The sequence below is a fragment of the Henckelia pumila genome, chromosome 3 (assembly GCF_033568475.1).
Source record: "Henckelia pumila isolate YLH828 chromosome 3, ASM3356847v2, whole genome shotgun sequence".
In the NCBI taxonomy this organism is placed as follows: domain Eukaryota; kingdom Viridiplantae; phylum Streptophyta; class Magnoliopsida; order Lamiales; family Gesneriaceae; genus Henckelia; species Henckelia pumila.
In genome coordinates, this window is record NC_133122.1 from 48,647,547 (window position 1) to 48,663,146 (window position 15,600).

The following is a 15,600-nucleotide window of genomic DNA, read 5'->3' on the forward strand; positions in this document are numbered from 1 at the left end:
ATTTATGTTAAATAATAATTACGCAATATAAATATTATATATTTTTTATGTTAAATTAAATATAACTTGTGCTAAAAGTTCATAGATGATATTAAATAAATAAATATTTTAATATTTGCAATATAGATTGATAATAATTTTATCATATCATATATTAATAGATAATCTATTTTAATTGATATATAAAAATAAATTTATAAAACATGCAGAAAATTTGTGATCCATTAGATATATACTTCGTTCTATGAAATAATTATTATTTTTTTATTTTTGCGCCATAATCTTTTTACACTTGCTAAAATTTATTAATTACACAAGAATCGAGAAAAAAAATGTTTATATTAAAAAATATAAAATTAATGTTATTTGCTCTCCACTTTCTCTCACCACTCCGTCTTTCACTCTCCATCACCAAGCGTGTCTCACACTCAACTTTATTTTATCAAATCAATCAACTTATTTTATGTTCATTCTATATTACACCAATAAATAACATATTATCGATCATTAGATTATACTGAATCTCATCATTTTAAGTTTTTTCTCTTATTACATTGAATTTGTACTAATTTTATTAAAATTTTATGTACTTTATTTTATCATTATATTATTTCATTTGTTTAACTATCTTAAAAAATTGGTATTTCAGGATTAACTGATTCACATATATCATATAAATCATACAAAAATACAAAAATAGTAGAAAATCCAAAATTTCTTAAATTAAAAAAATGAAATTATAATAATTTAAGGGGGCATTTATTTAATTTTATTCGGTCTTTGGCGCGTTGATTTCGTTTCTCAGATTTTGTGGAATGGGCGTATACATTACACTGAAAGGTCTGTCACTCTTTCTTCCTTGGGAGCTTATTCGGAGGCACGACTTCTGCGTTCTTGAATTTTCCCTATTTCCTTCTTTTTTTTATTTTTTTTGCGCAATTTCATCTTTGCAGTGTTGAATCAACAGGTACGGTCGTGTTCTCTGTGAGAAACGGAGCATTTTGATCCCCCTTTTCATGATTTTGAGTGTTACGTGTTTCGATTGTTGTTTTATTATTCGTCAATCGGTTTAATTCTGTTGTTTTCTTCCTTGATTTTTTTAATTCTTTTCCAGATTTTGATTGCAGGAACGAGGTGCATTGTTGATTAATTGGGTGTGCCGTAAGGGTGTCTGTGTAACTTCGATTATAAAGGTAATTTTTTTAATGGATCTTTGACGTTTTCCCTTTGCGACGAAAGAGTGTCCTTTATTTTCCCGATGATGAGCTCCGTGTAGTAGTTTAAAGATTCGACAAGCATGCAAGGGGTGAGAAGGTTCTTATCTCGCCGGTCTAATTCTCTTTTCGTGCGCAGGGGAAAAGCTCGGGGCTTGCTTTGATTTATTGAATCTTTGAGCTATTGCGAGTTCATGTACTGAAATTGAAGTCAATTTAGCCTATTAATTAAGAACTAAATTGGTGTATGCGATTTTTCCCATTTTATTTTTCTTTGTGTTGACCTGGTTTTGAAGTTGTGAGAACAAATTGTCTATATATATTCCAATTGATTAAAGTTTTGTTTTTACTACTGTTCGCGCCCATCTTTTGCAGTTTAACTACTTCACAAAATTTCATTTTGGATCCAGATTAACTCCTCTACTCATCAGGTTGGATGCCTGTGCCTAATCAAACTTCAGAAAACATGGTAGATTCTTTTTCATTTCTTTTGCCATCGCATGTCATTCTGGCAACCTCTGAAGCTTCTATATTGCATGTCTTCCTTTCATTACAATGAGATATTTTTGTACTCTACAACTTTGTCTAAGGTAAATACGCATGTGTCAATTTGAATCAGCAGCAGGGTGGAAATGCTTCTGGAGAGGAAAGCGCTGACATTGACTGGACTACAGATGATGATCTGGATATTCTCACGGACACTGCTGTATCTACTTCTCCAACTCTAACAAATCATGGCACAGTGGCTATTCTAGGAAGTATGGAGGTAAAAGTGTGTTTTATATTTATATGTAACATGTAATTTGAATAGCGGGTCTGTTTCATAACAAAAGGAATAAGTTCTTGGCAGTAGAGTTACAATACTTTTTCATGCAGTCAACTTTTCAATATTTTTCCACAATCAGCACCTTAGCTAAATGTGAAATTTTTGGATCGTATGACTTGGCTATTTATTAGTCAAAATGTCATCATAATAGCAGGTTTAATTTTTACACTGCTTTTTTCCCCCTCCCTGACATGAGAACATTGAAAAGCAGCTGTATGTAACAAATTGTCTCAAATAGCTTAGTGATGTTCTTGTCAACTAATTTTCTGATGTCATTGGAGAGCTTGATCGCATTTTACTGTTAATTGTACAAATAAAGCCACTGTTGCTGCTTTTTTTTGCCAGTTCATGTCTAGTCTATATTGAGACATGAGAGTTTGGATGAGAAGGAAGAAAGCGAGAATATGAAGAAACATTATTTATTTAGAAAATTTATGTAGCATGCCGCTGATAACAGAGTAGATAGTTTTTGAAGATGCTTATAAGATTGTTTTTGTCTGATACACTCTTGATGCCAAGCAATGAAAAGCTAAATAATTGAAGGTACTTGTTTCTTTTCTGCTTCACGCGATGAGTTCGAGCATCAGTCTCAATGTTTTAGAAAATAATAGAGATTCTAAGTTCTGTTTTGTAGTACCCTCCAATAGTAATAGTAATATGCTGTGACAGTTGTACAACATCCGTCTCTCAAACTTGTTAAAGTCAACCAACTGCTCAATTTTACTTGAAAATTAACTGCTATAAACTAATCCATTTCAACGGATATTTTTTTAAGTTAATGTTTTCTCTCTCTGAAGGCAAGCTCGTCAGAAGTTGCTTCTTTTTCCAAGTTGGTCAAGCGTTTTGTGGGTATGGGGTTTCCAGAAAATCTGGTATCCAAGGCAATTGAGGAAAATGGTACTTAACATTGTTATTCAATCGAATCAATTTACATTACATCAGTGATATTGTGTCTAATATGTAAGTACGCTTGTAGGAGAAGGAGATACCGACTCGATATTAAACACTCTTTTAACATACTCGGTGAGTGGTGCTTGCCTTGATTCTTACATTTTGCAGAGTGTTGGGAAAAGATCAAGATTAGGACTACTACGTAGAGTAGATCTCTTAAAGAGTTTAAGAATGTTTTTAAGAGATTGGACGTGTGCTTCCTGTTAATATGATTAGGGAGTTGGTATTTTCTTTTGTCATTCACGGATATTTCACGTATATAAGATATTATTGTTTCTCGAAAAAAAAGAAAGAATATAATAGATTTTGTCAATTTTAGCGGCCGCTGACTTAAGTTGAACATAATTACTGGTCCAAATTCAGCATGATTTCTGCTTTCTTTAAGGGAATGAATAATGTTGTTGGATGGTTATTGAAGTCTGATCTTATGGTGGTTCTGGTAGAGGGTCTTTAATGAAGCGTAGATGAAAGTTATTTCAAAGTTAGCTAATTTCTGGTTGTGATATACTGAAACATATGCTTTTTGACCAGAATATGTATCTTTTATGATGTCACGTTTCTTTTTTATCGTTTATTATTCCTCGAGAGTGGGTATTTTAGCTGAATACTATATTAAACTCATCTAAAATTGTAGTTCAATGTGAAGTGCCCGGGGACCACACTCACTTTAACCATTTATTGGTCCCAAGAAAGCATTTTTTGCAACTGCTAACTTGATTATCATTAGCCCACTTAGCATTTATAATAAGTTTAGTTTTGCAGGCACTCGAGGAATCTCCTCAACAGCAGTTGAGCACCAGGTCTGATCCAGCGTCTTCAGAGTATGATCCACCTCTGGATGATTTCTCAGACATGGATAGCTGGTCTGAGGATGAAATAGCTGTATGTGATTTTTGGTTCACTTATAATCTTCTTTTACATCTAGCTCATGCATGTGGGATATTAGCTGGGCCATTTTAAATCTTATTGTACTCTTTTACATTTGATTCACTTACATTCTTCTTTTACATCTAGCTCATGCATGTGGGATATTAGCTGGGCCATTTTAAATCTTATTGTACTCTTTTACACTTCATGTGTTATCTCTACATGCAGCAACAAAAAATAAACCTGGTACGAAATTAGGTTACTTGTGTAGGACATATTTTCCGTGAACTAATTAGGACCATAGCCTGATATTCGCAACTTAAATATCTAGCTTTTAGAGGATGCATTAGAGCGGTTATGTTATTGTCATGACTTATATGTCCTTTTCTATGAAAACTAATGAGCTAGGGTATTGCCTGTTATCCTTGGACTAAATAAAAGTTCAGCACAGAGGTGAAGGGTGATTGTACCATGTAAGTTGTGTACACCATGATACTAAATAAAACAAGTTGAAAATCTTGGATAATCATTTATTTGCTCTAGAGTCCTTAGGTTACTGGGGAATTTTTTGAATTTTACTTAGGAATGTGGCTTCAGTGTTTCAGTTTGAAATTGTCTCTCTTGGCTAATGGAGGATCTTTTTGCCACGCTTACTACAATGTCAATGGAAAGAAATTCAGTGCTAAGCTTGGGTATCTGCAGCATGGATATCTGATTATTTTATCATTTTCTACTTATTGCACTGTAGATAATTCTCGAATTCGTCTTGCAGGATGAGACTGATTCTATGTCTGAGAAACATAAATTGTTGTTGTCCTTGGAAAGTACGGGATCCTTAAGTCAAGAACAGAGAAAGTTGTTGTCCTTGGCCAAAATGGGATTCACCCTGGATGATGCCTCAATAGCTATGGAGAGATGTGGTGTGTATATAAAATGCTGCTATCAACTATTGCTTATAAAATTGTGCTGCTATAAATAGTATGACCATGCTTTACCTTGAATTCTTTTCTGGACTATCTTTAGTCATGTTACATATCTTATTTTGTGCAAATTCTTTTTATTCTGGGAGTTAATTGTTGTGGCTTGTAATATTTTGTTTTCTCCATTGCATCATTCCCTTTCTTAGGGCACATGTTTCATATTTCATAGTGGCGGAAGGATGTGGTTAGGAATATTAATATCATTTTATATGAAGGACGATGCATGATATGTTCTTTGGAATAATGGAGTTGATGTACATTAGCTTTGATTACAACAGTATGCTGTTCCATATTTGAATTTAGTTGAAATAGTTCAAACTTTCTTGAAATTGTTGTTGGAATACATACAGGGTGGGTTTGTGAAGAATAGATATTACATTTAGGGAAGGTTATAGTAATACAAGACATAAAAAACATGGTGCCTCAGCCAGGTGGAAGGGGTTGAGGTTGAATACCTGGTGGCTGCTCCATTCTTAGTTGTATGTTAGTGCGATTGAGCTTTAGAGTCTTTGAAACTTTTTTCTGACAAAAAGTCGTAAATCCCATGTTTCCTTGTCCTGGTTTCAGTTTCTTTTTTATCCAGGGAGTTCGACATGATTTTCGTGATGTCTGTTTTAAATGGATACATTTTTATATGCGATCTTGTTATACGTGGATACTGAAACAGTTTTGACTTCTCTGAATTACTTATGCTTCAATGCTTGTTGGTTACAAAAGGGAACTGCATGTGATGCATCTTGTCTATTTTATATGGTTCTCGGTGGCAAAAGAACTATTTTTGTGTTGTAGCCAACTCCAATTAGTTTGAGTTAGATGATCTTATTTCTGTCGTCTTGTTCATTCCTACCATAGACCCTTCAAATTAGCAATAATTGTGCATTTGAATTTCTTGCTTTCTTATTAACCATTTCAGAGGCTTGCTTTGACTCTGACAATAACCGTAAGTGTTAAGGGACCTTTGTTTTTCTACATTAGGGTTCAAACAAATCGAATAGATCCAAACATTAGCAAACATTTATGGCTTGAGCTAGCTTCGCATTCAAGCCTATCAAGCTTGGACATTAATTCGAGCTTGTTGAGCTCCAACACCATTAGAAAAGGGTGAACAGCAAAATTGAGCAGGAAAGGAGATTGAAAGAAGGTGATAAGAAAAATTCAAAATTTATATCTGATATAATCACACAGAAATAAAAATTCATGCCCAATACATACCAGTTTAGAACACAACAAAAAATAAATATGAAGCAACAATGAAAAAATAAAATTTATTCAAGTGCCAATAGCAGGAAAAATTGAATATTAGACTCGAGTGGAGGCGGAGCGTAAGACAGTGCAGGAAGTGGACGACATGTTGGTGAATTGGCTACGTACGCAGTGCTGGAAGGTGGTGGAGCTGATAGTGGGTGAGGGTTTTAATTAAGTAGCAGGGTGTGAGAGATTATTGGGATTTGGATTCTGGGATTACCTCAATGATAGTAATGATAATTTAAACAACTTGTGAGCACCGAAACTAAATTGTTGGGCTTGAACTTGGCTTGAAAAATATTTTAGTGCAGCTCAAGTTCGACTACCATTCGAACCGGTTTTATTTGAGCAATCTCGAAAAGTTTGCAAGCTTGCTTGCTCACTTAGTTTGGACTCGTATTTTCATACGCTAAATTCTAAAAATATGAAAACTGGAGACACCCTTAGTAGCGTAATTTTCGGTTTGGATTATCTTCTTCCTGATATCACAGTTTTTGCAGGTACAGATGCTTCTAACGAAGTACTAGCGGATTTCATATTAGCCGCACAAATGGCTAGAGAAGAAGACTGTTATCTGCCAGTTGAAGTTTCCAAGGTTACCATAAATATCTATCTTGACTGAATGCAATCTTTGGTGGTTTATCTTAGATATACTATTTCACAAAGTTAATCAGATGGATTTAAATGTAACGAATAAATTTCTTCTCCTCACAGCCAAAACATGTCTACTGTGGAAATGGCACACTTAAGAAGAGAAAGTTGCATGAAATGGTTAGAAGGAAAAGTGAACCTGAAGAAGAGACAATTCGCCTGCCTAACCCAATGATAGGGTATGGCACTCCTTCTCAGCAGCCTGAAAGAATTCACCGGTCTTTGTCGGAGTCGTCAATTGGTCCTCCTTTTTTCTACTACGAGAATGTTGCCTTAGCCCCGAAGGGAGTTTGGGACACTATATCTAGATTTCTCTATGACATCGAACCGGAATTTGTTGATTCAAAGTACTTTTCTGCCACTGCGAGGAAAAGAGGGTATGTTCATAATCTGCCAATTGAAGACAGATTCCCACTTGTTCCACTTCCACCTCTTACCATCCATCAAGCCTTTCCGTTGTCCAGAAAGTGGTGGCCTTCTTGGGACTCTAGGGATAAACTTAATTGCATACAAACGGCAATTGGAAGTGCGAGACTTACAGAAAGGATCCGCACTGCTGTCGAGAGGTTCGATGGCGATCCTCCTGAGGCAGTGCAAAAATTTGTTATGGATCAATGCCGCAAGTGGAACTTGGTCTGGGTCGGGAAGAACAAGGTTGCTCCTCTTGAGCCAGATGAAGTGGAGATGCTGTTGGGATTTCCAAAGAATCATACAAGGGGAGGTGGAATCAGCAGAACAGAGAGATATAAATCTCTTGGCAATTCTTTCCAGGTTACAATTTTCTCCTGTTATCTTGGTCGCCGAAGCTCTTCACAAAATTCACTTGACACCTTAAAATCTTGAGATTCTGGCAGTGGAGGATGGTATAATAAAAGGGAAAAAAAATTATTCACAAGCTTTCTCAACATATTGCTTAATGCTTGATGTTTTTTGGTGTTATGGGAAAAGTTGTATTGTTCTTTGGTTTTCTGAATAGATATTTCCTATTGTAGCTGTCACCTCATCTAAAAATGCAAGATTTGGATTATATAAGTTTTAGTAGTTTGTGGAATTCTTTAAAATTGAAAATAGAGTTGTTTTTTTAACTTGAAGTATAGTAAACTGATTGCATTGTTTTTTAGAAGGGTTATCATACTGTAACGAAATATAGACTAAGTTTCTGTAATTGATACGCTAAGGTAGTGTGCTAAGGTAGTGTTTGGGAGAACTTTTAGGAACTACTTCTCAGTTTTTCCTTCACAAAATCTCACTAAGTTGCCCCCCTCCACTAAACCGTGGGCCCTTGCCTGTCACTCTATTCAGGACTTTGAATCTTGCCATAAATGCAACGACTGAAACAGTCTACTTAAACTATTTTCTTTCAGTGCCGCATATAGCTCACATTTCTTGTTGAAATTTCATGTTTCTTAAAGAACCAGATTTGTTGGTGCAGGTTGACACTGTAGCATATCATCTGTCTGTGCTAAAGAAAATTTATCCAAATGGAATAAACATTCTCTCCCTGTTCTCCGGGATTGGTGGTGCTGAAGTTGCACTTCACCGTCTCGGCATCAAATTGAAAAACGTTGTTTCGGTTGAAAAATCTAAAGTGAACCGAGATATAGTCAGGAGCTGGTGGGAGCAGACCAACCAAACAGGTAGCTTGGTCGACTTCGATGATGTTCAAATGCTAGATGGGGAGAGAATAGAGCAAATCATAAATACCGTAGGTGGTATTGATCTGGTAGTTGGTGGAAGCCCTTGCAACAACCTTGCAGGTAGCAACAGGGTGAGCAGGGATGGGCTAGAGGGGAAAGAATCATCCTTGTTTTATGATTATTTCCGTATTTTAGACTTGGTGAAGTGCATAATGGGTAGGAAATTGTAACTTATTTTTGACATATTTTGCTTTAAATGTATTTACTGACGAGGCTACACTTTCCCCCCCTAGTTGAGTCCATATTATTTGATGGCCTTGGTACCTTAAGATTGCTTCAAGGTTCATCATTTACCATTAGCTCGTTTTAGACTAAAACAGGATGATGAATATTGACGTTGAAACATGGATCGTGATTTATAGCCTTGATACAATGCATCATGTGAGACATTAAGAAGCAATGTTGATGCTTTGTAGTTGTACTACGTTACTTTGTCAACCCCTATTCAAATGGTCGAATAACATTAAATTGTTGCTATAAAAGACTTTGTACACTCTGGTCGTTTGATGATTAAACTATATTCTAAACAAGTAGTAGGCAGCATTCTCTTATTATAGAAAACAGTGGTCCAGCAATCTTTTCCGGAAAAAAAAAATGTACCAAAGAATTCTCACTTCAATCCAATCATTCGTCCACACCCAAGTTTTTGTCCTGGGATCAACTTGTATTTATTTTATAAAAGATCGATTATTGGCTGCGTGACTGACTGGTGACTCGCAACCAAAAAAAATCACCACCAGCTTCTCTATCCACAATGTGAGGAACCTTTTTCAACTCTAAGTTCCTCGAACTTGAGAACTAAATGGTGTGCATGCTATGCTTGCTTTATGTGATTTAATTCATTTACTTCAAACAATTCAGCGTGTTGCTCCAGGTACTCTCTGCTATTCATCTCGGTCAATCTGCATTCCAAAAAGGTGACTCCATGAGAACTAACCACAAAAGTAGAAAAATCGTCGACATTTTTGGAGTTTAGCTCATTCCAATACGAGAATATCACAAGTATTCGATGTATATGTGCTTGAGATGCAGTGTAAATATCAGCGTATAGATTTAGCATCTTGCAATAGCGCATTAATGGGAATTACTACAACCGCACATTGATACTTCTTTTTGCCAACTCACAGGACAATAAAGGGACGTTTGATCACACATAAATAGCATTAATTCTTCACAACTTTACATGAGGGTTTTGGGGATTTGTTGTTTCTGTTCCATAAGATGGTGCCTTGGTTAGTGAATGCATGTACCATGGCCAAATAAAAAGGGTTTATTGCTTCTGTTGTTCTTACCTACTAATGGTGCGATCTTTTGCAAAACCCAGCTCGTTGTCCACACAAATGTCAGAAACATCATATTTCCTTGATCTTGAAGAGGTTCTGGGCGCCATTTGCTGAGCATCCGCTATTGTTACTACCCGTTCAAAAAGTTCAATTGGAGTTGCCTCAGCAGTGCACAGTAATCTAGCTTTGTTTTCATACATGACCTACACACGCAAGTGGTGATTCAGAAGGTCAAGTTGCATACTCCAATCCGAGAGATGCCAAAAAAACTAAATTGCTAGTTGAAATCTAGATTTTGAAAAAAGTTAACTTAGTTTAAAAAATCCATGTTTGTAGTGGAGTAGTCATTAACAAAATCTACAATCAGATATCTAACTTCCAGCAAATAAAGAAGTATAATTTACTTTTTAGCGTAAAAGGACTAACATCGACTAAAGTGACGAACCGATATGCAGCAGTCCTATTGTGAAGGCCAAAAACCGGTACACCTTCCAAAGCCAGAGTATGAAATCTCTCTGATAAACAAAAGGAAAGTGTGATACTTACTAATATAACATATAGTTAATGATGCTTCCGTGACGAATTTACATGTAACATCATAGATGCAACCTTGTATTGTCATGCAATATCAAAACGTGAAACAAAAACTCAAAACAAAAACTCAAGAAATCTGTTAAGGATAAAACTTACTAAATAATCCAAAGTAGTCTGCAGCCCCAAGAGGTCTGTCACAAAGTTCCTCAAAAGGGAAATATGCGCATCCGTTGGCACCAAGTGGAACCTAAGAAGTAAGAAATTTGCAAACAAAGGAAAAAAGCTTAATATCAAAGCCTATCTTACTTCTGATGCTATTTCAAGCACTGCCGAGGGAAATAGATAATAGTTGAATCTGTGCTACTGGAATTACCTGCAATTTTCTACCCATAACAACTTCCACCTCCTGTGGAAAAGCTATTTGTTCCCCAATTAATTGTTCAAATTTTTGCTTAAGAATGCTAGATAAATGTAACCCAACAAAATAGAAACCCTGCTGTGCCTGAAATTCAGATGAAACTAATTATATGGACAGCACAACAAAACACAAACGTGTCTCTTGATATTTTACATGGAAGATGCGTGAGAGTGTGCAGGGTGTTGACATGATGCTGAAACAGACTCAAAGATTACCGATGTCAGTTTTCTGTAGTCGACAGATGAACCGATTTCATGAACTATACATCTATCCTGCATTAACAACATATTACTAACTTGGTTGGTAAAGTTAAAATTTATTCCTCCTAATAATTCGGTAAACAAACAAGCGTAATACGCACTGATGCTACAACAACAAGATGATCGAATATCTTCAAAGTTCAAAGTTTAATAAACATATGGAAATATGCCTGAAGTGTCATTCTGCATGAATGTAGCATTATGTTGCACTCAGTTGGTGAGATAGAATTAAAAATGATAAATCATACTGTAATTAATGCCATTATAGGATAAGATATAAAAAATTGATTAACAAAATCGATTTGGTGGAAATGATTTGAATCGGACAAACGATATGATTAGGCTTTCACTACCCTTCTTTCGCGGGAATTGGAAGGGTTAATATTATAATTTACATGTATAGTTAAGAAGCTTTTACTGTGAGTCATAAAACATCACTCTCTCTTTGTGTGATAACTGGTCAAGACATTTTGTGAAAAATCATGTCTAGAGTTTCAGGCTTCAGCCTACATGTACACGACGGACTGGTTAAATGGGCGGACCATAAATCTGACTAAGAGGGATCAGCACCAACCCCACAAGATTGAGGCAAAAGGAAGAGAAAAAAATATGATTGTCCGATGTATGATTGGCTGCCAAGAACAACAAAATTATGAAATCAAAATTCTCAAAACAGAAAATTTAACTCTCTTGGCCACCAAACAGCAGCATAGCCTCTTGTTCAGCATTCATAGTGACCATGAGATACAGACTTAAGCATCACCTTCAGAGTAGCGATGAATGGAAGAAAGAGATCTCTCTGTAGACCCCCTTCGTAAAGATTATCTGGAGCTCGATTTGAAGTAGAAACGAGAATCTGCTCATGTTTCACATCACAAAATTACTAAAATGCCATGAGTCGAAGTATGGTGATATTAAAACTCTAAATTGCATGTTAAATAATCACTTACAGCTCCATTACTAAATAATTGCTTGAAGAGACGATTTAGAATTAATGCGTCAGCAACGTCATTTACCTAAGAAAGGGAAAAATTCATAATTTTATTAAGTAAGAAAAGAAAACAGAGCCCATCCTGGGAAATTCCACCACTGAAGCCACATGCTAGTATAGTAATAGTAATGGTGCTCCTTGATTTAATCACTAAGCCTTGTAAATTGTCCTAAGCAAAAATTAAATAGCCTTAACAACCTCAAGCAAAGAAATGGTAAGACAAGGCGGTTCTAGACGTACAAAGAATTCATCGAGACATAATAATATTGCTTCATCTGATATCTCTCCAGCAACAACTTCTAAAGGATCGGCCACACCTCTGTGCTTCTGTGATCAAATTTAAAACAGAAAAGTTGAAATATCCACTAGGATAAAAAAATTGTACACATAAAATGATAAAAGTAAATGTCAGGATGCATGATGTGTTGCCTACATAAATAATGGAAATTTTGAAAATTGGAGAATCTGATCCCCTTTTTACCTCAAATATATGTAAAGAAAAAAGACATCATTTCCACCCATCTAGTCTATCAGAAATTTATTCAACAATGAGATAAGAATAAACTTTAAAAACAACCAATCCAAGGCAAATTCGACCAACAATTAGAAAATAGATGGAGTAATTATTGTCCTGCAATCAATGGACAAAATGATAAAACCAACATGTAGTAAAAATATATGCAGATAAATGGAAAAATGAAATCCAATTTAGATGTGATCCCCAAAAAATCTTTGAAGTAGCTTGGATAAACACCATGGCTTTCCTATGAAACATCAATAAACTTCCAATAATCATATTTTTAGAAGGCTTAAATATTACTTGCAAGCGGCTGTGGACGTTTAACATAAAGTCATGGAAATGGATCCTCTTTTTCCTCCAGTTGTAAGGCCTGGAAAGATGCGGAACGTGAGTGAGAAGCAGAGATGATTGTTTACTTTTTCAGACCACATAATTGGCTTATGGCCCTACAACTGACAATCATAACGACGAGAACCCAACAGTGTGTAGAAAATGATTAAATTAAGTATGATCCCAATCTAATTCTTTGTGATCCTTACAACTGATCGAAAAACAAGTCCATCAGCATAGTTTTGCCAGTGCCCACGCCTCCATAAAGATAGAGTCCTTTCACTGGTGCATATGAAGTTTGTGGCATGAAACGAGACCATAACCACCTACTCCTGCAAATAGACAAGAGTGATAAAGTTAATCTGTACCAGAGGAAAAAATGGAACACAATTTTATTATTAATATTATTTTTGAAAAAAGACAGTTGACAACTGGAGCAAAGTGAATGGATAAATCTTTCGCCTAGCAATACCAATTATGATGCTAGAAATTGGAGGCCTAGATAGAATCACCTCCCAACTTTCTCGGACGTGGCATATCGATCCAACCGACAAGCTTCTGCATTTTGAACTAGCTCGAGATACAGTCGCTGAAGCTCACCTAATGTACCTAACTGCAAACAATTATTCAGTATATTTAGTGTGGGGAAGATGGCGTCATAAGACACTGATGAGACAATTTTAAACAGGATGTAGATCATTTGTCAAACCTCAAAATGTACATTAACATCCACAATCTATGCTATGATGAACTGAAGTAATCAGGAACAGTATTCAATTCTTTCTGATCACGACATTTAGTCATATAAAATATCCAAACTTCACCATCATTTAGCCTTTTCTAAGGACAATGCCAAATTAATTTGCAATTAAAAAACGGCCATCATCCTATTGTCATCTAGACTTACTAAACAACCAGAGTTTGAATCTCTGTAATGAACAGAGTCCATATTAACAGTTTTGCAAAGCTGATCGTGTAATCACCAAAGACCAGTAACGAATAATTAGCATACCTGACAAGCATCTCCATCTAATAGTTCCCCAGCAGCAATCCTCCGTTCATATTCTACAAGAGGTCCACCTCTATTTTGCTCTGCCAGTAAACCAATTAAAAGAAATTCAAATTTCCTATTCACATAGATAGCCATATATAAAAAAAGGTTGCACACATAACCAGGAATACAACCTCCATTGATAAGCTTAGCTGCATGTACTGACATAGCTCTGAAAATCGTGTATGATGGATGTCTACATTGGCAGATGTCTGCACTACTGGATGGGCTGTATAAACCACGGTGCTTCACATTGAACCAAAGATAATGTCTTATCCTAGATCCGTTGTAAATAAAATTCCCTTTACTCGGAAGAGCGCATCTTAATTGCTTTATAGCACGAATTGACGTTCTCATATCTGCCCACAGGACCCCGGTAAAGTTGCAGCTATTCAAAAATACAAACCCCTCTTATTCAGCATCAACGCGGCACCCAGAAGTTCCAGATTCTGAAGCCAGCTGAAAAAAAAAATCATAATTAGAAAGAATTCCGTAACAATTAACATAATTAGATATCACAATTCGAAATCCAGTGATGCTCATTGATATAGAATCGATCTCTACCCTTAACTCCAAGTCGTCAATTATTTAACAGCGACCTAAAATCAGATTGAAACTTTGCTAATACTATAAGATGTGCGAGATGATTTTCCAGTCTTTATCTGAATATCTTCGAATAAAATAATTGATTGGATCCAACCAACTCAATTATACCGAACATACATATGATAACAACCCACGAATCTTCACGTCATATTTAACCATAATTCCTCAAATTCAGATTCGAATTCCGAATCAATAATTCTGAAAAGAGGAATCAATTTTTTATTTTTTTTTAAAAAAAAAGCAAACCTGATTGTTTGTGCATGCTGTCGACAAAGACGAAACTGCGAGAACCTTGATGGGATCAAATGAATTGCAGAGATTATATCTGTCTGAAAAATTCGAGGAGAAAATATATTTTGGTAAAAAGGAAAATCCTATATCTCAGGAAGAGTGTTTGGAGGGAGGGGGAGATTGTTCAGTTCATGTGGGTTTTCTTTTATATTTATTATCATTATTATTATTACTATTTTTGTCTTGTCTCCTTTCACTCACAATTTCTTTACTTACAAGTGCTTTATCTTCATTAAAGTGCCACCTTCGCTAAATTACACAACGGCCCATTCCTAAATTTTTTTATTATTTTTTTCAAAAACAAAAAATTTGAAATTTGTTCGATTATAACATAATTATGCGTTGGTATCTTGTAAGTCGTGTGATACATTGACTCGATTTATATCTGTAATAAAAAAATAATATTTTTGAATGATTTTAATTAATCTGTATGACATGATTAATTTATGAAAAGGTATAAAGTTTTTGTGTGTGTGTGTGTAATCGTAATACTTTCCATTACTATATTATATGTGATCGAAAATTAATTAGTAGAGAGAATGGGATCGTGTGATGAAAGTTATGGATTATATTTTATAAAATTTGGAATAGGTTGAAATCCGATCATATCATATAAAAATCAAGAATCCCATTTGTGGTGGTCAATTTCACATCTCAGTTTAGGGAGAATCTTTTCATCTCCCAGTAGTTGTCTTTTTAATAATTTGGGATCTGAATAAGTGAGCCCTTGTGAACACTCATACTAAGTTATTTGGTATTCTCCACGAGTTGTTAATGTCTAAAATCCAAGTCATAAAATATAGAGTACATTTCATAATCAAATGTTGACTTTTAGAGCTATCCCACTAATTTTGTGTATACACAGTGTATATTGAGGTGAGTTTA

The 15,600-nt window shown here is 35.3% G+C and overlaps 2 protein-coding genes across 15 annotated transcripts; one reads left to right on the forward strand and one right to left on the reverse strand.

The window, feature by feature from the left end:
* Positions 1–822: 822 nt before the first annotated feature.
* Positions 823–8,800, forward strand: LOC140886232 (DNA (cytosine-5)-methyltransferase DRM2). Of its 12 annotated transcripts, none has more exons than XM_073292743.1 (11): positions 823–840; positions 1,128–1,193; positions 1,625–1,683; positions 1,837–1,980; positions 2,838–2,937; positions 3,017–3,063; positions 3,754–3,873; positions 4,631–4,778; positions 6,584–6,678; positions 6,798–7,505; positions 8,167–8,798. In XM_073292743.1, exons 3-11 carry the CDS (start codon positions 1,651–1,653, stop codon positions 8,599–8,601), a joined length of 1,830 nt encoding a protein of 609 aa, XP_073148844.1. In that variant the 5' UTR covers positions 823–840; positions 1,128–1,193; positions 1,625–1,650; the 3' UTR covers positions 8,602–8,798. The 12 variants fall into 12 exon arrangements, with proteins under 12 accessions (XP_073148844.1, XP_073148839.1, XP_073148838.1 ...); XM_073292738.1 differs by having other exon boundaries at positions 834–967; positions 1,590–1,683; positions 1,834–1,980; positions 8,167–8,800; XM_073292737.1 differs by having other exon boundaries at positions 834–967; positions 1,834–1,980; positions 8,167–8,800.
* A 174-nt stretch (positions 8,801–8,974) lies between these two features.
* Positions 8,975–14,892, reverse strand: LOC140886234 (uncharacterized). Of its 3 annotated transcripts, none has more exons than XR_012151484.1 (15): positions 14,671–14,892; positions 13,953–14,277; positions 13,780–13,865; positions 13,280–13,380; positions 12,977–13,099; positions 12,738–12,807; positions 12,158–12,244; positions 11,877–11,942; positions 11,690–11,782; positions 10,882–10,938; positions 10,622–10,750; positions 10,405–10,495; positions 10,160–10,229; positions 9,724–9,917; positions 8,975–9,333 (listed from the first exon to the last, which is right to left on the reverse strand). XR_012151484.1 is itself a non-coding variant. In XM_073292750.1 (15 exons), exons 2-15 carry the CDS (start codon positions 14,173–14,175, stop codon positions 9,246–9,248), a joined length of 1,497 nt encoding a protein of 498 aa, XP_073148851.1. In that variant the 5' UTR covers positions 14,176–14,277; positions 14,671–14,887; the 3' UTR covers positions 8,975–9,245. The 3 variants fall into 3 exon arrangements, 2 of the variants coding, with proteins under 2 accessions (XP_073148851.1, XP_073148852.1); XM_073292750.1 differs by having other exon boundaries at positions 10,141–10,229; positions 14,671–14,887; XM_073292751.1 differs by having other exon boundaries at positions 10,141–10,229; positions 13,780–13,859; positions 14,671–14,885.
* Between the last annotated feature and the right edge of the window lie 708 nt (positions 14,893–15,600).

Bases quoted from the DNA above. Each gene is read 5' to 3' on its own strand.
- LOC140886234 (XM_073292750.1), bottom strand. From the start codon at position 14,175: ATGAGAACGTCAATTCGTGCTATAAAGCAATTAAGATGCGCTCTTCCG. The intron at 13,381-13,779 runs GTATGCTAATTA...AATTGTTTGCAG, and splicing joins TAGATGGAGATGCTTGTCAG to TTAGGTACATTAGGTGAGCT. The intron at 11,783-11,876 runs GTAAGTGATTAT...AAACATGAGCAG, and splicing joins AATTATTTAGTAATGGAGCT to ATTCTCGTTTCTACTTCAAA.
- LOC140886232 (XM_073292738.1), top strand. From the start codon at position 1,651: ATGCCTGTGCCTAATCAAACTTCAGAAAACATG. The intron at 4,779-6,583 runs GTGTGTATATAA...CAGTTTTTGCAG, and splicing joins AATAGCTATGGAGAGATGTG to GTACAGATGCTTCTAACGAA. The intron at 6,679-6,797 runs GTTACCATAAAT...TTCTCCTCACAG, and splicing joins TGCCAGTTGAAGTTTCCAAG to CCAAAACATGTCTACTGTGG.